General features: G+C 39.8%; 1 protein-coding gene and 1 long non-coding RNA gene across 2 annotated transcripts; one reads left to right on the top strand and one right to left on the bottom strand.

Annotated features, from left to right (window-relative positions):
• The first annotated feature begins 991 nt into the window (after positions 1-991).
• Positions 992-11,978, top strand: LOC104100654 (uncharacterized). The gene is made up of 10 exons (XM_009607931.4): positions 992-1,153; positions 1,232-1,336; positions 6,815-6,876; positions 6,971-7,054; positions 7,162-7,193; positions 7,424-7,505; positions 8,534-8,762; positions 10,047-10,274; positions 10,379-10,671; positions 11,369-11,978. Exons 1-10 carry the CDS (start codon positions 1,130-1,132, stop codon positions 11,718-11,720), a joined length of 1,491 nt encoding a protein of 496 aa, XP_009606226.1. The 5' UTR covers positions 992-1,129; the 3' UTR covers positions 11,721-11,978.
• LOC138891502 (uncharacterized) lies at positions 11,849-12,089 on the bottom strand. The gene is made up of 2 exons (XR_011407774.1): positions 12,035-12,089; positions 11,849-12,002 (listed from the first exon to the last, which is right to left on the bottom strand). It is a non-coding gene; the product is annotated as an uncharacterized lncRNA (long non-coding RNA).
• Between the last annotated feature and the right edge of the window lie 11,567 nt (positions 12,090-23,656).

Below are 23,656 nucleotides of genomic sequence, written 5' to 3'. Positions count from 1 at the left end.
TCAAATATGGCATAGATAATTAAATATAATCTTATATTTTGTTTCGAGATTAGTATCGTGGCCTCATTTGTTTGCACTTAATGGAGGCCTGAATCTTAATCATTCAGATCTCAGACGTTAAGTGTGTTTGTTTTTAAAGTCTGAATCTTAATTATTCAGATCTTAATCATTAAATATTTTTTTTTTACTCCACAACCAATTAATGGGTATGAATAGGTCTGTATGATTAAGATCTATAAGAGATACTTAATTTTATTAAGATGCTATCATCCATATTTATTATTAACTGCCGCTACCCTACCATTATCAACTACCACCATACCGCCACCACCACCACCACACCACCAACATAATCATTACATAGCCGCCACCATTATCGACTATCACTATCCACCATCTCCACCACTGTCCGCCACCATCATTCTCAACCACAATTAATACTCATTCACCTCAACTACCACAACTAACTACCCCATCAACATCAACAACCAGAGCCGGCACTACCCATCATTATAACCTACCACCACCGCCACCACCATCTTCCTCAATCACAACTACCATCACCACCCGCCATTGTTAACTATCACCACCCACCACCACCATCTTCAATCATAATCGCCATCATTACCAATCACCACTAGCTATTACCCTGAACCACCATCATCAACTAAAACTACCACCAACCACCGCCTCTAGTCGGCATTCACCCATTAGCCATCACCACCAACAACTATCATATTTTAAAAAATTATATATTTTATTAATAGAATATTAGATTAATTAATATTTTATTTAAATTTTATATTTATTAATTTTCAAATAAAAATAAATCTTACACATTCATATGTTAAAAATTTTGTATTCAGATTCAAGTTGTTAATCTTAAAAAAAACAAATGAGGCTCCGTTAACCAAATGACCGCTAATGGTATAAAAATCATTACATTTTCAGTTTATATATAAACTTTAAAAGCATATTTTAACCACGTATACTATTGGATGAAGTCGCGAAATAACAACATTCACCAACAGGTCCAAATGAAACCTACCAGCTCCAGCTCGGCCTTTTCTTCTTAATAACTAAACCCTTTCTCAACAATCACTGCGATTTCTCTACCAATCTTCCACCCATGGCTTCTAATGGAGCTCCTCTGGTAAGTGCCCAATTTTTCGTATACCCTAATTTAATACCCATACAAATCACTTTCCTAAAATGGGGTTTTTCATAAAAGGGAGATGCAGATACAAAGACAAGTTTAGAGAAGATCAAACGGCAATTGGCTTCTGGTTCTGGCCGGAATTTACTACAGGGCCCACTTCTCAAACGATCTGAGACTGTAAGCCATAATCATTTGTCCTTTTTTTTCCCCCTCTTCTAAGTATTGGTAATTTGTCTTAAAAGGTAAATCATTGATAGAGCAAAAGGGATATAGAGGAAATTTGTATTTGGTATCATTTAACCTTTTTTATGTTGTTTAATGTGTGATTTACAAGATTCAGATCATGTGGGTCAATGGCGTAATCTGAATTTTCTTTTAATTCCGATACTGGTTATGAACTGCTCAGTTATGCTGGAACACTAATGCATAACTTAAAAGAGTTTGCCAATTGGACTGTGTTGAGGAAAGATTATAGTGACTAGTGAGCTGATTCCTCGACCACAAAATCAGCCTTTCGTGTAATTTAATTTTAAAAAGTAAGTCCATGATGGTATTTTGATGAAGATTTTGTAATTGCAAGTTAGGCGTTATTAAATGTGATTAAAAATGTATTCTTTATATTTTTCGGCAAGTGTTTTCTGGAAAGTGTTGCAACATGCTTGATTGCAACACTTTAAGCACCTTTTGTATATCTTCATTAAAGAAATTGTTATTAAGATTTGTTTGTGAGGAGCTATTAGGAAGGTTAAGGTGATACTAGTAAAACATGGATGCTTCCTGGAGAGCAATAACCTCGTACAAGACTAGCTTATGTATTGGAAGTTTGGAACTATGAAGGAATGGAATGAGTTCTCAAGATACATTGGCATTACACTCTGAGAATGGAAAATCTAATCGATGCTACTTAGACGGTGCGAATGGGATTTCAACTATGAAAGATGAGTTCATACATTTATATTTATGACCAGAACAAATAAGGATGCTACTATGGTTGATGTTCTCGTTTGTTTTTGAAAAGATAAATAGTTGATGTCCTTAAAAGAGATAGAAGCCAAGTGTCTTTGGACATGTATAGAAGATCCATTCAAGAGTAGGAATTGGATGATGTGATGAATATGGTGAATGATCTACAATTACAAAAAATTTGGAGAAGAAGATTGTGTTATGAAGGGGATTGTCTATGAAGAGTTTCAAGGGAATCATATTTTGTTCATCTAAATAACAACAATGACTCAAGGCTCATATGAAGATCTATATGGAAGATGAATTCTCCTAAGAAAAAGAAAGTGGCTTTCTTTACTTGGTGTATAGATAGGAACACTATACTCATAATAGACAATTTGATGAGGAGCGGATAGTAGTTAATTGGGTTTGTTTTTGGATAAGGATGTGGACCATCTGCTGCTTCTAGTAGAAATATGATCTCTAATTTATTCCATGTTTGATGTGGAATGGACGTTACATATAAGGATATGACTGTGGAGGAAGCACTGCCTGGTCAGACATTGAGAAAACGAGATGCTAGGAAGATAGAGTTATGGAAATTTGCCTAGATGCACCTTCTAGCTGATTTATAGAAAAAAGAAATAGAAAACTTTTTGAAGCGGTTAAAAGTTTGTCGTAGAGAATTAAGAGCTTTTTCTTTCATTATTTTGTGGGACAACAAGATATCCTATAGTTTTTAGATCATTGGATGAATCTTTTGGAGGTGTCATGTGAACTCACATTATATACTGATTGGTGTGTCCTCAATGAAATTGTTGACTTTTCAACAAAAAACTATCATGCTATAAATATAATATTAGCACATGACATTAAAGAAGTATATACATGCTAAAATTTAGAAAGTCCACCTCTACTTCCTAATGTTTATTTGCTTAAAGTGTGATGAGTTAGTTCCAAAAATCCTAAAAGTTTCTTTTCCCTAAACTAGAATAAAATTATAAAACTTCCGGAAAAATGTTAATTGTTCCCAAGATTTGTGGAGTTTCACTTTTTCTTTTGGTTGTGTAGTATACTTTGTTCTATAGGGACGATATATATCTCCAAATCATTTTAGTCCTCCATATTGTCTAAAAAGGATTTTCTAATGAAAAGTATAATTGATTGGTGTGTTTGCAATAAATTTTATGCAGAAAAATAAAACTGCAATCACAAACAACTATAAAGAAAAAAAGGATTTTATTGATAAACATTGCGGGTCACAATTGTGTTTATCCCTTGATTCTTCTCTCCGATTTGTTATCCGTAATTCGAGGGCTTAAGAGGCATATATCTCGAACGTATGATGCATGATATGCATCTCCTTGATGTATTTGATGATCAAGAAGCATGTAGCAACACTCCATTTGGATCTTGAATGTTGCTAGAACTTTAAGCAAGACATATTTGACATGCCTTTGATCTCTTAATGAATATTCTATGATTTTATTGAAATTTCGGAGATCGTATATTTGATCTCTTTATGCATATTTCGGGAGTTTATGGAATTGCCGAGATCGTCTTTGAAGTACATATGTAGCCTTATTTATAGGCATGAATTAGGGTTTGGGTGGAGTAGCCACCAAGTAACCGTAATAGACTCCTAATATTTCAAGAGTCGTCTTGTAGTGTCTTAAATTTAAGTTTATCTTGATCTGTTAAAATTTCAGTGTTTACAAATGCCCCCTACTTCAAGGTTTGTCGAGGTGTAGGCTTGCTGAAACTTGAAGTACCCGACCATCACAATAGATAATTTTGAAACTTGTAGTTTTCGATTTGCAGGAGGAAGAGATGAAGGGTAGAGCTGGTCCCACTGGGCGTGCCAATTTGTTTGCAATAAATTTTATGCAGAAAAATAAAACTGCAATCACAAACAACTATAAAGAAAAAAAGGATTTTATTGATAAACATTGCGGGTCACAATTGTGTTTATCCCTTGATTCTTCTCTCCGATTTGTTATCTGTAATTCGAGGGCTTAAGCATGGACAGTAAACTGGGCAATTTTTTCTTTCACTGTTAAAAATTTGCATCGATTCTGAGAAAGAACTGAAGGTAAAAAAAAAAATTCACCAGCATTTCGCTGCTTTTTGGACGTTTAAACAGTGAAAGAAAAAGAAAAAGAAGAAGAAGAAGGAGAAGAAGAAGGAGGAGAAAAATTAGAACATACCTATTGTTTGAACTTGAAGTTGATGCTTTCAGTCGATGAAGAAGAAGAAGTGGACCAGTGTCTTTAAAACCCTAGTCTCATTGCATTTGTTCGTTTAATGAAGGACCAGACCTCGTTTTTAATAAAATAGGGCTGGATCTGTTTTAAAACACAGAAGCGGTCGCTTCTTCGCATCGCATCGCTTTCCCGCTTCTCGCTTTTTAGTGGGAAGCGGTCGCTTTTCTACACCTGAGTCGCTTCAGCAGGGTGAAGCGTGCAGCTTCTCGCTTAAAGCGAGGAAGCGTGCGCTTTTTTAAACACTGCTTGATTCTTCTCTCCGATTTTTTATCCGTAATTCGAGGGCTTAAGTGGCATATTTCTCGAACGTAGGATGCATGATATGCATCTCCTTGATGTATTTGATGATCAAGAAGTATGTAGCAACACTCCATTTGGATCTTGAATGTTGCTAGAACTTTAAGCAAAACATATTTGACATGCCTTTGATCTCTTAATGAATATTCCATGATTTTACTGAAATTTCGGAGATCGTATATTTGATCTCTTTATGCATATTTCGGGAGTTTATGAAATTGCCGAGATCGTCTTTGAAGTACATATATAGCCTTATTTATAGGCATGAATTAGGGTTTGGGTGGAGTAGCCACCAAGTAACCCTAATAGACTCCTAATATTTCAAGAGTTGTCTTGTAGTGTCTTAAATTTAAGTTTATCTTGATCTGTTAAAATTTCAGTGTTTACATGGTGCATAACAATAAAAAAAGTATAATTGTTTGTTGTAATGGGAATACCTTTGCATAGAAGCTGTATTGCAAAGTAGAGAATCTTCTTTATCAAAAAATAGGATGAAGAATCTTCCAAAGACGTGGTTCTCATGATTTACTTATTCAATTCTCTCATATAACAGAACTTTTCAACCAAAAAAAAAGAAAAGGAAGAAGAAAAGAAAAAAGTCCATAAAACAGAAGGAAGCTTTCAAACAGCGTCCTTCTGAACATTTTTGGTGGCTCCATACCTTATCAAAACATTATTTGTGGCTCCGTATTTTATGCTACTTCTGAACATATTGCCAGTTGACGTCTTATTGACCTCAACTTTAGGTTAGAAGCTGAGTTTAAGGAACAAAATCTTTTCCCTTCTAGCTTCAGTACGTGTTGCACATCAAAACCTGTGTTGGTAAACTAGAGGGATCGTGGTCCATCACTTTTAACTAGCACCTAATAATTTTTTTGAAAGTTCTCTTATAATTTTTTTCCTTTTGAGGTGTTATCTACCTGCAGAACTAAATAAATTATTCTGCATGTTGCACATCAAAATCTGCAATGGAAAACTGGACAGAGGTGGATCTAGAATTTTAATTTGATAGGTTCAACCGTTAGATTTTATCACTGAACTCATCATACTTAAATTATTGGTTCAAAATGTAACATTTTTTAATTTTAGTGATTTTTTACATATGTATCTGTACTCTGTGTAAATACTGGGATCGGGTTCATTTACGTGCTCCATCTACAATTGAAACTGGAGGGATCTGAATCCATTTCTTCTAATTAGCACCTAGCACCTAATAATTTTGCTGGAAGTTCTCATATTTTTCTTCTTCTTTAGAGATGTTATCTATGTAGCAAACTAATTAAATTTTTCTACATGATTGATACGGTCAGTTTGGTTTAGGTTTTTGGCAGATTTTCTACGACCAAAACCATAGATCCGAGTCACTGCGAAAACTATGAGTTCGATATAAGTAGGATCTTATAGGATGCTTAAGGTTGTTCTAAAAGCTTTTTGCTTACCCCTTTAGAAGATGTTTGCTAAAAATATAAATTTAGCTGAATATAGGCGACGTCAAACTTTCAGATGCTGTTTTGGTGTTAGGTATTGGCTTCTGCTTCCTTGCTGGTTTTCTAAAGTTGTTCACTGGGTAGTGCATTCTCTAGAGCTCTATCCAGAAGACTGCATTTCACTTACTGAGGAGATAATGTAAATCATGCGGCAATCGGCATCCAGCTCAGCTATAACTAAGTCAAGTCATTGTTATCTCGTTATTCATCTGTTGCTTGATGAGGCCTTTCCAGTATGTGTTTGGACACAATTTGAGTTGTAGTTGGAAACAATATATTTGAGGTTCCAGTTGCTAATTAAGTTTGTGGCAGTTGAAGTTGAAGCTGTGTTTGGATAGCTATAATTATTTAAGGAAAAGATTTCTTGAAAGTTGAAGATTTGTGTGTAGAGTTGAAACAAGTTATTTGAAGTTGAAATCACTATTGCGATTTGAAATAATTATTTCAAGTTGAAGTCAAATTCTTTCCCAAAACTTGTGAAACAAACTTGGACTTGCGAATAAAGTAAGATCATTTGTTGGTGAAGTCGTTAATATATGGGTTCTTTGTCTACTAGATGGACATTGAATTTGTCATTCTATATTATTTAGTTTCAATCATTTGTTGAAAGTTTTTGAAACTTCCTGATTTGCCAATTGACAAAACCTTTTGGGCTTGTTGAACAGCTGAGGAAGTGGAACGAGAGATGGGTGATATTGGATCCAACAACTGGAAAAATGGAATACAAGTAGATTTTGTTGGACTAGACATTTTCTTATAGTTTCAAATTCTCTATCCAATGTTAGTTTCCTTGTTCAAGTTTTCTTTCATTTGGTTTCTAGGGCCAGGAGGAATGAGCCAACAATCAAGGGTACCATATTATTCGATGCCAATAGCACAATAGCATTATCTCCTGTAAACTTCCAGTAAGCTTATAAGATAATTTTTGGGATGAGTAAAAGTTTGTTTTTTCAAGACCAGATTCCTTCACTCTTCCTGATGACTAATCTTGTTCCCTGTCTCTCGGTTTCAGTGGACTGCCAAAATATGATAGCTGCTGTTTCTGTATCCAACTTTGTTTCCTAAGATTCTTGTCCTATTTTCCCTGCTGGCCCCAGGATGAATTGAGACGGTATTTTGTAAATATGTAATTATCTTGAATATATTAACTATTTCTTTATTTTCCGATCGCCTGGAACCCCCTCCTTTCCCCGGCATATAAATGGGAAATTCCAAGTCGTTGCATCCGTTTGGAAACTTTTTGTGTTGCTTCTTTGATTCTTAACTGTACTCAGATATTGGCACTCCACAGAAGAAGGACTTCTTCCTATGTGCAGAAACCCCCGGTGCAGCTAAGGCTTGGGTATCTACCTTGCAGTAAGTTGTCAATGCTTCCATTTCTTTAATGCTTTGGAGACTACGGGTGTGTTTGTTGTGAAGGAAAATGTTTTCCATGAAAATGTTTTCATTGAAAATGAGTGGTTTTATCACTTATTTTCCCTTGTTTGGTTGGTGAGTGAAAAACTTTTTCTGGAAAATATTTTCTAGTGTTTGGTTAGAGAGTAGAAAATATTTTTCTATACTACTCTCCTCACCCCCCTCCTCCAAGTCCCCATGTATCCTTGCTCCCCCCTCCCCCCAATACCCAACGTTTTTAGGACTCTATTTTCTTCGAGAATTTAATTATTCTTCTAAAAAATCACACAAACCAAAAACAACTAATGTGCTGCATTATTTTTTTACGCAAAAATAACGTTAAAATTTGTGTTCCATAACTAAAAAGAAAATACTCTTTTTTTGGTTGAAAAAGAAAGTACTCTTTCTACAACATGAAAATAAAGTACTCATTTTATTGAAATGAAAAAAAATACATTTTCTAAATCATGAAAAGAAAATACTTTTTTTTTTGTTGAAATGAAAGAAAATACATTTTATACATCATGAAAGAAAATACTTTTTTTGTTGAAATGAAAGAAAATACTTTTTATTACATTATTTTATTGAAATGAAAGAAAATACTTTTTCTACATCATGAAAAGAAAGTAAATTTTTTGTTAAAATAAAAAAAAAATACTTTTTTATATCATGAAAAGAAAATACTCATTTGTTGAAATGAAAAAAAAAATCTATCTAGACAGACTGACTTAATGATGTGTTCCCCCAGGCATTCCATTTCACATATGCCAGTCTTTTTGTTTGATATTACTTATCTGCTGATCTGCATATTGAATCACATTGAAGATTTCTATGGAAGAGCTTTGATGTTATTAAATTTCACAAGGCATATTTTCTCCTTTTTTCTGCGTTCTCTAAGATTTTTTACGAGATGTGGGAGATGTTATTCTTAATATGTCAACATTCACTCTCATTGTTCCTTTCTTTCCTCTTCCAATATGTACAACCAGTGCAACACAGCTTGTCTTAAAGGCTCACAAAGAGGCTGTGAACTCGTTAAGTGGAAATGGGTCGACAAAATTGGGAACAGTGGCCACTGTAGTTGCCGCAGCTAATTCAACTGCTCTTGAAGCTTCCAAGGAAGTTGAAGCAGCAATGCAGATTGCAATGAGAACTGCTTTAGGAGCAATGATGAACAGGACACCTGATGGTCCAATGGATGACCTGACAATAATGAAGGTAAGGAAGTGTGCAATTTCCCCTTTTTTCCCTTTTATCATTAATGTCAGTTTAGAAGTACAAACAGAGGAAAGAATGAAACGCATGCGTTAATAACGTGGAAATGACAGTCTCCTTCAAATCTTAAATTTCTGCTATGTTGTCATAGATGATGTTCTGTTTAGGGTCTTGGTGAAAAGCTGGGTGCATATTAGCTGTTTTCAAGGCAGAACATACTTTACAAGGGTTTGGATGTGATTCTGCATCTTTCTTATGTTTAGGGGTCAGCTTTGAAACCTTCAGGCTGCATATAGAACCTTGCTGCAGTTGTCTGCCACCTGCATGTTTGTTAAGCCGATCGGAAATGGGCGATGTCTTCCTGGTGCTTTCTCTCAGGGTCGTGAGGAGTTTTGTTGAAACTCTAGTCAAGACTCTCTCACCACTTTTCTTGTACACTTAAATTTTTACTTTGGGGAGAGGAGGGGCAGGGGAGGAGTTGCTTATGTAGTGGAGAGAACTTGTTGTGTTGAGCAATTGGGATAATAAGGGGCTGATCTGACGGAAAATGAAGTTTGAACAAATTACAGCCCACTTATTTTCTTTTTCCTGACGGGTATTATAGAACAGCCTACTCGACTTTTCAAATTACTTACTGGAAAGTAGGATAAAATTGGAATTTGGATTCAATAGCCTCAGTGGGCATTTTTATACCAAAATCATTCATCTTCCTTTTGTTACCGACAAGCTAAAATAATTGCATTGACAACTGAAGGTTACGCTGAACTGGATTAGGGCTTGAATGCACCACAATCATCTAATTTGTTGGCTTACTCATTCTGTGATTGTGACATCATATTATTGAATGTTTAGAGACTTGGTCTTCTTCTGAGATTTGATAAGATTGCATTATTGCCTAGTTTTGGCTCACATCGAGACTTCTTCATGCGCTATAAACTCTATGTGAACCTGCAATCTCAAATATAGAGGACTTGAAACTCAATAAAGTGACGAGTTGGAGACTCTTGGTGGAATGCTAAGCAAAAATCCTGTTTCAATTCTTGAAGCGGTTCTGTCTTAACAATTCAGATAATACAAGGATTTTCTAGAAGAGATAGGAGGAATGTAGCTGCCTTGTTGGCGGCAGTTGATGGTCTTTTGTAATTTGTACCATCGTGGCAACTTTTTAATAAAATCTTACCTTATAAAAAAAAACGATTTGGATAATTCATATTCACAATTATTGAACAACAAACTGAATTAACAGATTTACGAAGGCATTGCTTAATTTACTGTATTATACTGCAGGAGACACTGAGAGTTAAGGATGAAGAGTTGCAAAATCTGGCCAGGGAAGTACGTGCAAGGGACTCGACAATAAAAGAGTTAGCAGATAAACTATCTGAAACTGCTGAAGCCGCAGAGGCTGCAGCATCTGCAGCTCAAACTATGAATGAGCAACGGAAAATTGCTTGTGCTGAGGTTGTGCGCTTAAAGGGAGATTCAGAAAAGCAATTGGAATCTTCAAAGTCCAAGGTACTAATACTATGTCAGCACCTGCTGTTTTAACATGTATATCATTGGCTATCAGCTAGTACATTCTATTCTCTGAGTCATGTTCTTGAATGTTATGTTTATAGCTGAGGGAGTTCGAAGAGAAGTTTATGACCCTGAGCAAGGAAATGGATCAACTGATAAAGCAGAGAGACTCGGCTATTCAAGAAGCACATTTATGGCGTTCCGAGCTTGCAAAAGCTAGAGAACAGGCAGTAATATTGGAAGGGGCAGCTGTTCGGGCAGAAGAAAGGGTCAGAGTAACAGAGGCTGATGCAGAGGCTAGAATAAAAGAAGCTGCACAAAGAGAGGCTGCTAGTGCAAAGGAGAAGCAAGAACTGCTGGCATATGTGAATATGTTGCAAGCACAATTAACAAGGTTTGCTATTTTATCTTTGTCGGAGATTTTCTTTCTTGCCATTCACTGGTTTCTTTGAACACATTACATGTGATTTGATCCATTTGAAATTTAGGTAGTCTTTGAGCTGGAAGAAGGTGTTTCTTTTTGTCTTGGGTTGGGGTTTTGTGGGGGGGGGGGGGGGGGCATGTTCAAACACTAATTTTTTGAGGAAGAGTACCTTTCTCTTAATAAGTATTTTTTGGAGGAAGAGTACCTTTAGCACACTAGTTCTTTAGCTTGTCTTTAGGAGCTTATAGAGTTTAAGTACATACACATCATCGGCATAAAAGTGAAAGCAGCTGAAAGAGTAACTATGATTGGCTGTAACCAATCGAGGATGAATTGTTTAGCACACAAGTTTCTGTAAGATTTTCGTCACAAACGCAAGTGACCATTTTATTTTATTTGATATCTCTGTAAGTTCTCACGTTGACATGGTGGAAATCATGAGTATGGTCCTTATTATTCCTGAGCAATTGTGTCTGGTTGGATTTGCTCTCACACTTTAATTCAGTGAGTGGTTAAGCATTTGGGAGAGTGGGTGTTTCAAATGTACGGTTTTATTAGTCAACTCTGCTTCATTCTCAGCTGTATTGTTTGAAATGATTGATGTTGTTTTTCTTCTTATTTGGCTTAGAGATTATAATTATTCGAACATTGGTTTTCTTCTTGACAGGCAGCAGGTAGATATGAATCAAGTGTTTGAGAAGACAGAGTCTTGCTCAAGTAGTATTAATAACTTACCACAAACCAAGCATGTGGATTTATCAGAAGAGAATGTGGACAAAGCATGTTTAAGCGTTTCTAGGGCCATCGATCCAGAGAATGTAGTTGATCTAGCAGTAGATCAAACGAACCATCAGTCCGTCGGACATGGTGAATGGAGTGATATTCAACCAACGGAGTCAAGAATAGCTGATGTAAGAGAGGTAGCATCCGAAACAGAAAGGAACAGCTTAGACATACCCGTAGTCACTTCACCTTTAAACACTCATCAGGATCAAGGGCACAACTCTCATCTGCCTTAGCTTTTTATTGCTGTAAGGAGTTCATCCCCTTACGTTATATAGAATCATATAACCACAAGTTCAGATGTGCCCAAGCAAATGCAGCTTTTTGTTGGTCTTTTAAGACCTTATTGAGTACTATACATAAATTATTGCCTGCCAGTGTTAATCTTTGTGCATATTATCTCTCTATTTTCCTAACTTTTTTGTTCTTTAAGGATGAGGTAGAACCTTTTGTGATGTTTGAAGAATCTAAATAAAACGTCAGTTGATTGTGGATATTCATGCTAATGTTTGTATCAACTCTCTATACTTATGTGGAGAGTCTGGTGCACGATTATGTTCCCAAACGTTTGCATCTTATACTGTGTTAAAGAAGGTTTGAGTCAAAACTTCATCTTAAAGCCTAGTGTTGTAGAGAGATGCAAATGAAGAGAAACAACAAATATATAACTTGTTGAAAAAAATTTCTGTTCTTTTCTAGTAAAGTAAAAAAATATATTTAAGGACTGTTATATGGTCAAGCAAAGTACTTAATTTGATTTCCTGCTCGACGACAGCTCTGTTTTCCTTATGAGCTCGAGTTCTATGTATTCACAGTATTTAAAACGTTTCAGCACACCTTAAAGGATAATTACAAATTGTCTTTCTATTGAGCAGTAGTTGATTTGTATATCAAATTTGAAAGTTTCTAATAAATTATAGTAGTGTGCAAAATATGGGTTGCTCTGATGGTAAGCAACCTCCACTTCCAACGTTGTTATTGTTGCACAAAATAGTGAGTCTAGTTCTTCGTGTCCACAAAATAGGGGTAAGGTTTGTGTACACACTACCCTCCCCAGACCCCACTAGTGGGATTATACTGGGTTGTTGTTGTTGTTGTTGCACAAAATAGTGAGTCTGGTTCTTCGTGTCCACATCTTTTATTTTATTTGTGCCTAGGTTAGCAACTTAGCATAGTGCGCTATGCAGGGCCAAACAACATTTCGCCAAGGTTTCAGTTTTCTTTTTACGGCCCTTAGCTTACCGGACGCTAATGGATAAGCAATCCTACAACTTAACGATGACCTGCGTTCCTTTTACTTTTAAAGAACTTGTCCACATTTATCTTTTCTTGGACTACTTCGACAATGCATTAATTTTCTTTTGCATTTTCTCTACCAATTTCAATTTTAACATGTTACAGGGCGTCCAAAGTATCAATATATACAGTAATCACAAATAACCAAGAGATCAAGTTAAGCTATTTGTATTTCTTGTCTGATTTTAAGCCTTTTAATTTCATAGAACTTCCAACTTTGACTCAGTTTAAGCTTACAGGTAAATTCCATTGTCTTATTTCATCTAAATGCTGAATAAAATAATTTTGCATTTTAAGACCCGAGATTCTTACCCCTCATCTCACCAACCAAAGGACCTCTAATTGTACACGCAATGATTGAAAACACTATTCTAGTGAGGAAAAAGAGCGCAAGAAACTAAATGTCATGTAAACAGGGATAACTCGTGCTCCCTCCGTTCACTTTTACTTGTCAAGTATTTTAAAAATAGATTTTTACTTTTACTTATCACTTTTAACATATCAAGATAAGACAATTTTTTTTCTGTTATACTCACAATATTAATTACTCATTTCAAATTATTTTCTTAAATCCATTAAAAATATGCATCAATTAATAGGGATATCATGATAAATTATATATATATATATATTTTTTTAAGGAGCGTGTAAAGTCCATATGGTACAAGTAAAAGTGAAAGCAGGGAGTATTACGTGTGATGACTGAAATCCTTCGCTAACAGCCATTTGACCTAGTTTGACCAACTATAATGCATAAAATATATTTTTTAAATGTTGGTCCATCCTTTTAAACAGCCCGTGGCAGACCTTTTCTTCTCTACCTTCTCTTTATTTTTTCTCTTCTCCGAATCTTTCTTACAAGTTTTTCATGTTGACGGTGTATACAGATAAAATCAGAGATAATGCATACCCTGAAATCCCGATGAAAAAATGGAAGGAGGGCACGGACGCACGAGGTTAAAATCGAGGTTGAGAGCCTTTCGTATCGAGATCCATGAAAGGTGAACGGTGTGTTCATCATCGGACGTGATAAAGCAATCCTCCCCGGACCCAAAACGAATTCTAAGACCTCGAAAAATGTGGTAAACAGTTATGCACGGCGAATAGAGAGCCATATGTACCTTATCGGATATCACAACGCGGATCTCGCTCGATGATGGTTACGGATCACTAATTAACGAGAAAGGAAGATTTTTACCTTTTTAGACTTATACTATGAATGAAACTCTCCTACTATATAAAAAAAAAAAAAAATTCCTTGATGAGACACATTGTAGCATGCTAATCAAGGCAATACAAATTCACTCTCTGCTTTCTAGCTACTGCAAAAGTTCTTATTTAAATGTTCTGTTCTTCATTCACAATTGGGCTTGAACCAAGGGTCTGATCGAGGGAAAAATTAATGTTCAAACTAGGATCGGGCTAGGCCATAACATTACAATTGGTTTGATCGTTTATTTTATCTTTAACTCGTTTGACTAATATTCTTGATTATTTGTGTCGAATTAATCTACGTATCCTTAAAATCACGTACAAATTTAATTATTATCCGATTTAAGGGTAAACAATTTGGCAACCACCGCGGGACTAAGAATAATAGTGGTAATTTGATACAAATCTCCATAACACACCTTATTTACGCTTGTTCTTTAAAGTCTTGATTTCAGGTCAGCTTAAAAATGTCGAATTCTCAGTCTGCCCACTTGAACGTTGACGCTGAGTCTGGCCATCAAGGTAAAAATAATAATTCAGTGCCTAACAATGAGGTACCTCGTGCTGATCCTAGCGGTGTCCCAGTTGCCAATCCGGTAGATGCTAACTCACAAGTGGCCATCGACGTCAATTTGCCAATTGATCCCAAAAATAGCATTCGCGGGAGACCCCGACCAATAGCTCGAGAAGCGCCCGAACGCTAAGGTGATGGGGGTAAGCCTACGGTTAATCTTCGAATTATTGTAGGCTCAACAAGCGGCGATAGCGCAGCTATAGAATCAAAGCCACGCCCCCAGCAGGGTTGAGCCGGAACAATCCCGGAAAAACACCCGAAGAAACGAACAGATCACCGAGAGACCGGGTGAAGTTGAGCCCAGGGTCAATCCCGAGATAATGAGAATGCTTGAAGAATTAACGAAGCGGGTAGAGTCAGGCAATAAGAAAATTGAGACCAATGACAAGAAGGTGGAAACATACACTTCCAGGGTCGATAAAATTCTAGGAGCACCCCCGATATTGAAAGGTCCGGATTCCAAGAAATATATCCAGAAACCCTTTCCCCCGAGCGCGGCACCGAAGTCGATCCCAAAGAGGTTTCGTATGCCCAATATCCCCAAATATAATGGAACCATGGATCCGAACGAGCATGTGACCTCCTATACATGCGCAATCAAAGGAAACGACTTGGAAGATGCTGAAATCGAGTCGGTGTTACTGAATAAGTTTGGGGAGACTTTGTCCAAAAGAGCGATGATATGGTATCACAACTTACCCCCAAATTCCATTGACTCATTTTCTATGCTTGTAGATGCTTTCGTGAAGGCCCATGCCGGGGCCATTAAGGTCGATACTAGAAAGTCGGACCTTTTCAAGGTTAAACAAAGAGACGACGAGATGCTTAGGGAATTCGTGTCAAGGTTCCATATGGAATAAATGAACCTGCCTCCGGTTGCAGATGATTAGGCCGTTCAGGCATTCACTCAAGGGCTTAACCCCCGAAGCTCCTTGGTGTCTCAGCAGCTAAAACAAAATTTGGTAGAGTACCCGACGGTGACTTGGGCCGACGTTCACAATAGATACCAGTCAAAGATCAAGGTTGATGACGACCAACTCGGAGCCCCTTCTAGGTCTGTTTATCCCATCAGGTCCGGCGATAGGTCTAAGAGAGCCATCGATCATGAGCCAAGACTGGTCTGAGATCGGTATCAACCATATAGAGTGGACCGAAGGGGAAATGGATCCGAGCATCACCCCTCAAGGAACGAAAATAGAGGTGATCGAGGGCCAGTAGCCGAAGTGTGATGAGAAAAAATGGTTTTGATAGGCCGCTCGGGAGTAGGGAAGCACCGAGATTATGAGAGTATAACTTCAACGTTGATGCTGCCAGCATCATGTCAGCCATCGGGCGCATCAAAGAGACCAAGTAACCTCGACCATTACAGTCCGACCATACCCAAAGAAATCTTAACGTAATATGTAAGTATCACGACACTCATGGTCACATGACTGAGGATTGTCGACAGCTAAGAGAAGAAGTTGTCCGGTTATTCAACAATGGGCACCTCCGAGAGTTTCTGAGTGATCGAGCCAAAAATCACTTCAGGAACAGGGATGCCAACAAACTGATCGAACAAGAGGAACCTCAACACGTCATCAACATGTCATCAGAGGGGTCGATGTCCCCCAAGGACCAATGATAAAGCGCACTAAACTGTCTATCACGAGGGAAAAATGCACTCGAGATTATATCCCGCAGAGAACCATTTCGTTCAGCGACGAGGATGACAAGGGCATCGTTCAACCTCACAATGATACAGTGGTAATATCCGTACTTATTAATAAATATCGAGTTAAACGTGTGTTGATTGATCCAGGTAGATCAGCCAACATTATCAGATCAAGAGTTGTAGAGGAATTGGGGTTACAAGACCAAATAGTGCCAGCAGTCCGGGTGTTAAACATATTTAACATGGCATGCGAAACCACTAAAGGGGAGATAACCCTGCCGGTGAACGCCGCCGGGACGATCCAAGAGACAAAGTCCTACGTGATCGAAGGGGACATGAGGTATAATGCTCTATTCGGAAGGCTGTGGGTTAACAACATGAGGGCGGTACCCTCGACCTTGCACCAGGCATTAAAATTTTCTATACCAGGAGGAGTCAAGACGGTCTATAGAGAGCAGCCGGCCGCAAAAGAAGATGTTTGCAGTCAACGAGGTAATCTCGGTGCCCGCAGTTTCGATATCAAGGAACGTGGAGACGACCAAAAAAGAAGAAATTATATAGCAATCACTGACGCCGGTCTCGGCTGAACCAAAGGAACGAGGAATAGACGAGGATGATAATTACGGAGTTCCGAGATTGTTCATAGCTCCTGATGACACCGACGCCACCAAATTGATAGTCGAAGAGTTAGAGCAAGTCATATTAATCAAACACCTACCAGATCGAAAGGTATACCTGGGTACAGAGTTAACCCCCGAGCTCAGGAAAAAACTCATTGGTTTTCTTAAAGCTAACATAGATTGTTTCGCTTGGTCCCATCTTGACATGACAAGGATCCCACCGGAGGTAACCATTCATAAGTTGAGTTTGGACTCGAAGTTCCTTCCGGTTAAGCAGAAGAGGAGGCCATAGTTCGAGATCAAGCATGCATTAATCAAGAACGAGGTATCCAAACTCCTTAAAATAGGGTCCATATGGGAAATTAAATACCCAAACTGGTTAGCTAATGTAGTGGTAGTGCATAAAAAAGGGATTAAGTTAAGAATGTGTGTAGATTACAAATACCTAAACAAAGTGTGACCTAAGGATTCTTTCCCTTTGCTTAACATCGATCAGATGATCGACGCGACGGCCAGGCATGAGATACTCAGCTTTTTCGATGCCTATTCCGGGTACAACCAAATTCGAATGGACTCGGACAATCAAGAAAAGACTTCTTTCATCGCTAAATTCTACACCTACTATTATAATGTAATGCCATTTGGATTAAAGAATGCCGGTGCCACCTATCAATGCCTAGTAAACCGGATGTTCGAAGAACAGATAGGAAAATCAATGGAAGTTTATATTGATGATATGTTGGTCAAGTCCCTACGAGTAGAGGACCATTTGAAACATCTGTAGGAGATCTTCGACATACTGAATAAATATAATATGAAGCTGAACCCGGAGAAGTGCGCATTCGGGGTCGGATCGGGAAAATTCCTCGGGTTCATGGTATCCAATAGAGGGATCGAGATCAACCCCTACAAAATCAAGGCCATAGAGGACATCACCGTGGTTGACAACGTCAAGGCCGTTCAAAGACTGACCGGGCATATAGCCGCCTTGGGCCGGTTCATCTCGAGGTCCTCGGACAAAAACCATTGGTTCTTCTCACTGTTAAATAAGAAGAATAACTTTTCCTAGACCCCAGAATTCCAATAAGCTTTGTAAGAGCTCAAATGATACCTATCGAGTTCGCCCCTGCTGCATACTCCGAAGGCAGACGAATAGCTGTACCTCTACTTGGCGGTTTCCGAGGTGGCGGTAAGTAGAGTCTTAGTCTGGAAGGAAGAAGGTATGCAATTTCCTATTTACTATGTCAGTAGAACTCTAGCCGAGGCCAAATCAAGGTATCCTCACCTGGAAAAATTGGCGCTCGCTTTGCTAAGCGCCTCTAGGAAGCTAAAGCCGTACTTTCAATGCCACTCCATATGTGTCGTGACCTTTTAACCGCTAAGGAACATCATGCACATGCCCGAGCTCTCTGGCCGGTTGTCGAAATACGCCATGGAAATTAGTGGGTACGATATCGAGTATCCACCCCGAACAACCATAAAATCTCAGATTTTGGCAGACTTCATGGATGACTTTACGCCGACCTTAATACCCGAAGTCGAAAGGGAATTACTGTTAACCTCGGGACCATTTCGGGAATCTGGACCCTTTTCAGGAATGATGCCTCTAACGTGAAGGGGTTCGGACTCGACATCGTATTAAAACTACCCACAGGAAATGTTATTAGGCAATCTATTAGAATTGTGAAATTGATTAACAATGAGGCCGAGTATGAGGCCATGATTGCAGGTTTAAAATTGGCTAAAATCCTTGGGGGCCAAGGTGATCGAAGCTAAGTACGACTCCCTCCTCGTGGTAAATCAAGTTGACGAGACATTCGAAGTAAAAGAAGAACGGATGAGAAGGTACTTGGACAAATTACAGGTAACCCTACATCAATTCAGGGAATGGACCCTGCAACATGTACCCCGAGATCAGAAGAGTGAGGCCGATGTAGTGGCTAACTTGGGGTCGTCGATCGATTTTGATGAATTCAGTTCGGAACAGTAGTGCAGCTAATGAACTCGATGATAGAAGAAGGTCATGCCGAAGTAAACTCAACGAGTTTAACTTGGGATTAGAGGAACAAATACGTAGACTACTTGAAGACCAGAAAATCGCGTTCGGATCCCAAAGAATCGAGAGCCCTACGCACCAAGGCTGCTCAATTTAGCTTGGTCGAAGGTGCATTGTTCAGGAGGACCTTCGACGGCCCACTAGCCAGATGCTTGGGACCGGGGAGACAGAATATGTCATGAGAGAAGTTCACGAAAACACTTGTAGGAACCATTCGGGGGCAGAATATTTGGTTCGGAAACCAATTAGGGCTGGCTATTTCTAGACCAAAATGGAGAAAGATGCGAAGGACTTCGTACGGAAATGCGACGACTGCCAAAGACATACCCCGATGATCCATCAACCAGGAGAAATACTCCACTCGATCTTGTCCCTGTTGCCATTTATGAAGTGGGGAATGGACATCGTCGGTCCCCTACCATGGGCACCCGATAAAGATCAATTCATATTATTCATGATCGATTATTTTTCCAAATGAGTTAAGTCTCAAGCATTCGCAAAGGTCCAGGAGAAAGAAGTCATTGAGTTCATCTGGGATCATATAATATGTCGATTTGGAATATCGGCCGAGGTCGTTTGCGACAACAGAAAACAATTCATTGGCAGCAAGGTGAGTAAGTTTTTCTAAGATCACAAGATAAAAAAATACTATCAATGCCTTATCACCCTAGTGGGAACGGGTAGGCAGAATCAACGAACAAGTCTATACTTTAAAACCTGAAAAAGAGGTTGACCGGTGCGAAAGGGAAATGGAAGGAGATCCTGCCCGAAGTCTTGTGGGCATACTGTATGACTTCGAAATCAAGCACCGGGGCCACCCCGTGTCCTTGGTCTATGAAGCCGAAGCATTGATACTAGTCGAGGTGGGAGAACCAAGCCGCAGGTTCCAATATGCAATCGAAGAGCCAAACGGCGAGGCCATGATCACTAGCCTGGAATTATTGGATAAAAGGCGGGAGGCAGCCCTGGTCCGGTTGGCCACCAAGAAGGAGCGAATAAAAAGGTATTACAACCAAAGATCTAGCCTTCAACACTTTCAAGTTGGGGACTTGGTGTTAAGGAAAGTAACGCTACACACTAGGAACTTGAACGAAGGGAAGCTAGACCCGAACTAGGAAGGACTGTATCGAGTTGTCGGAATAACTAGCAAAGGCTCATATAAACTCAAAGCGAGAAACGACGTACAACTACCAAACTATTGGAACGTGACACACTTAAAGCGGTACTACTGCTAAGGTACGAGCTCAATTACTTTTTAATCATGTTATAAATCGGACTAACATATGCAGGTAATCGGCCAAGGACAGATGTGGCTCTTAGATCTGAAAGCACATGTTGCACTTTTTTTCCCTTGAACCGGTTTTGTTCTGAATTAGGTTTTTCGGCAGGGTTTTTAACGAGGTACAAGTAAAACGTGCTACCTTAGATTTGAATACCGGCTTCAAACCGGAATCAATGATTGTTTGCTTCAGGTCAACAGTATTCGAGCCCTCACGAGTTCGACCTCTAATATTGGGGGCCATTACCCTCGGATTAAGATCTTTAGCAAGGGAAAGGGAAAATTGTACGTACTAAAAGCTAAGGCTTGGTGGTTAGGATTAATTGTTAGGTCTAAACGGTCGTATGAACCATGCCCACATAGTCAACTCTAGACACGACACAAGTTTTATGCGCCTTCGATCAGGTACCATGCATACTAAGAAATGAAAGAAATTTCTACTTCCCTTGCACTTTTGTTACTACGCATTTTGCTTCTTCGATCATGGATTCTAAAAGCCCACGGGCTACCCCTACTCAGGGACTGTCTAGCCCAGGAGCTATCCCTACTCGGGGACTGTCACCCGATGAAAATTCGGACGACCCGGGCTACCGAATTCTGAAGGCACCAAACCCATTAGGCGGTGCCCAAACATAAAAGGCTACGACCAACCTTACGAATATTCGAAACCTACTAAAAGGTTAATCTTGGCAAAAACATCGTCTAAAAACACTTAAGCATATTAAAAGCCTCCTGTCTCATCGAGGGTTCAGAGCCACAAGCGAACCAAAGTTGCATCGAAGTCGAGCTCCGTTCGAACCTCTGAAAAACGGATGCATCAGAACTACATCTGATTCCATACTAAAGCATTAAAAAATTACGCAAATAGAAATTGCAAGAAAATGCTGAAAAAGTAAAGACACGGTATTGCCAGAAAGGGAAAATTTTTATATATTCCAAAATATATTTACAAAGGCCCGATAGAATGACCTCAAAATAAACAAAAACAATATCCATAAGGAAAACTAGAAAAATACTAAGGCATCAACGTCTAGTCTTCACCGGGGCTCGACTCGTCGTCAGAACCATCGTAGCCCTCGGAACCCTTGGAGCCTTCAAGACCCTCAAGCTTGTATAGATCCTTTGCCTCGGCCTCGAGCCTCCTAGATTCTTTAATCTCGGCCGATAGGTCAAAACCTCGGGCATGGATCTCTTCGAGGGTCTCTCTTCGGGATAGCCGCTTTATGTACTCAGTCTCCGTCCTTAAGCGGGTCTCGGCTGCCTCCACATTGGCCTTATACTAGGCCACCATTTCCTCTACACCAGTAGAGGTCGCATCTAATTTGGATCTCAGTGCATCATATTCTTGTCCAAGAGAATCCCGTTTCATGACGGCAAAGCTCAGTTGTGCCCGGAGATCATCATTCAGCCGAGACCACTTATCGGCTTTGTCCTTCTCTACCCAGAGTTGGTTCTTGACCGATGCTAGATCCACCTTCGCAGCTTCCTTCTCCGAAGCCAGCATGTCCATCCTGCCCTTCCACACTTCTGTCATGGCCTTGACCTCGTCCATCTCAGCCCGGAACTGGTCGATTAGGTCTATCTTCTGTTGGACTGCGAAGTTGTGTTGTTAGTCACCACGACTAGCTTCTCATTTTTAGCTTCAAAGATCTTTACCTTCTCCACCAGGTCGGTGTGTTCCCACTTCAGGGTCGAGGCCTCCTTCTGAGCTTTTTCTAGCTCGGCTTGGAGAATCGAGAGATCTTTAAGGGCCTCGTGTTGTTGCTCACTAAGATCCCTATACATGTCCTTCTTCCAGACCTGTTCTTTAAGCTCGAACTCGAGCTGGCTAATCTCCAAGCAGTACTGCAGGAAGATTTCATGGTGAAGCACTAAAGCCTGAAAAATAATGAAGTTAGTAGAGGACATCAAAGACCAAAGTAAAATTCACAAAGGGGTACATAGGGATAATGCCTTACCCGGTTCAACGCCTGTTGCGCCTCGTTGAAGAGGATCGACGTGTCCACCTCGTTCATCTTTTCTTGGTCCTCCTCGGTCACCAGGCATCAGAGGTAGCTGGCTACACCCACCGGAGCAGTCATGACCCGGGCATCTTCCGGGATTTTAAGAATGACCGTTCTCTTGCGCTCCAGGTCCATGCTCAGAGCAGGAAATTGCTTCACTAGTTTTGGGAGCGAACTCGGCCCATCAGCTCCCGAGGGCATGTCCTTCTTCGGGACCTCCAGGTGACCAAGTCCAGAAACATCCTCCAGTGCGGCCATATCCATGCCGTCGAAAAACGTGTTGAGGGCATCGTTTGGGCCCTGCGCTCCCTCACTTGACTTTTCTTTCCCCGTTTGGGCCTCTTCAAGCATGGACTCAGTATAGGAGGGTGTCTCCACGATGTCAATAACATCGGTCGCCTCCTTCGAAATGGGAGCGGCTTCCTGGGAGGCCGCAACCTCCGTCTCTCTCTCTCTGGTTTTCGAGTTAGAGGAGGACCGACCTCATGGTCCTCTTTCTCGGTCATCGCCTACTCCCCCTCATTAAGGGTTGACCCATGAGCGATGAAAAGGTCATCATCTTCGGGCTCATCTCTGAACCGGTAGAGAGAATCGGGGTCCGGTATCCTGGACTTGGTACTCTTCTTAGGCTTCCAGTCCGGATGGTCACCCTCTTCTTCTTCGCTTTGGGGTCCAGGGAACCCGAGGACTTTCTCTTCTTCTTCTTCTTCTTCTTCTTCTTCTTCTTCTTCTTCTTCTTCTTCTTCTTCTTCTTCTTCTTCTTCTTCTCCTCCTCCTCCTTCGCGGCAGCCCCAGGATGTCCCAACATGGAGGGATCGGCAAGAGAGGACGGATCCTTATCCTCATCCAGCGGCCTAAGTTCGGTGGTCTTAGACAGACCTGTAAGAAAAGAGAAAGGGTTAACACTGTGTAAGTTAAGAGCGTGGTGATAACTATTCAGGAAAAAACCTTACCATGAGAACGGTTCTCCCATTTTTCCCTTCGAACGTTTGCGCCATGAGCGCTCGGAGTACAATATCTACTTGCATATCCCCTCAATCCACTCCTTGAATTGGAGGATTGCATCAGGAACTTAGGCAATAACTGCACGACCACAAACACAGGGAATGAGAGAAATAATAAAAGAAAAGGAATACTCAAGAAAGACAATACTTACGGGATGCATTCCACTCCTCAGGGAACAACAGAAACTCGGGAGGGATCCAGTCTTCGGTTTTAACCCGAACGAACCTCTCCTGCCAGCCTCGGTCTCTATCCTCGTCGATGATCGAGAAAGGAGCCTTGCTTGCTCGGCGAACGGGCTTGATCAGTCCCCTCGAAAGATTCGGGGACTGTATAGGCGTAGTAGATAGTTGAGGGTGAACCAAGGGGATTTGGTGTTGTTCACAAAATGGCGTAAGAGGATCACGGTCCTCCAGAAGGACGGGTGGATTTGCCCAAGACACACCTTGTACCTTTTGCAGAAAGCAAGGACTATG

Source organism: Nicotiana tomentosiformis, chromosome 5 (assembly GCF_000390325.3).
Source record: "Nicotiana tomentosiformis chromosome 5, ASM39032v3, whole genome shotgun sequence".
Taxonomy (NCBI): domain Eukaryota; kingdom Viridiplantae; phylum Streptophyta; class Magnoliopsida; order Solanales; family Solanaceae; genus Nicotiana; species Nicotiana tomentosiformis.
Note: the sequence above shows the minus strand (reverse complement) of the source record. Positions and strands in the feature narration are given on the sequence as shown.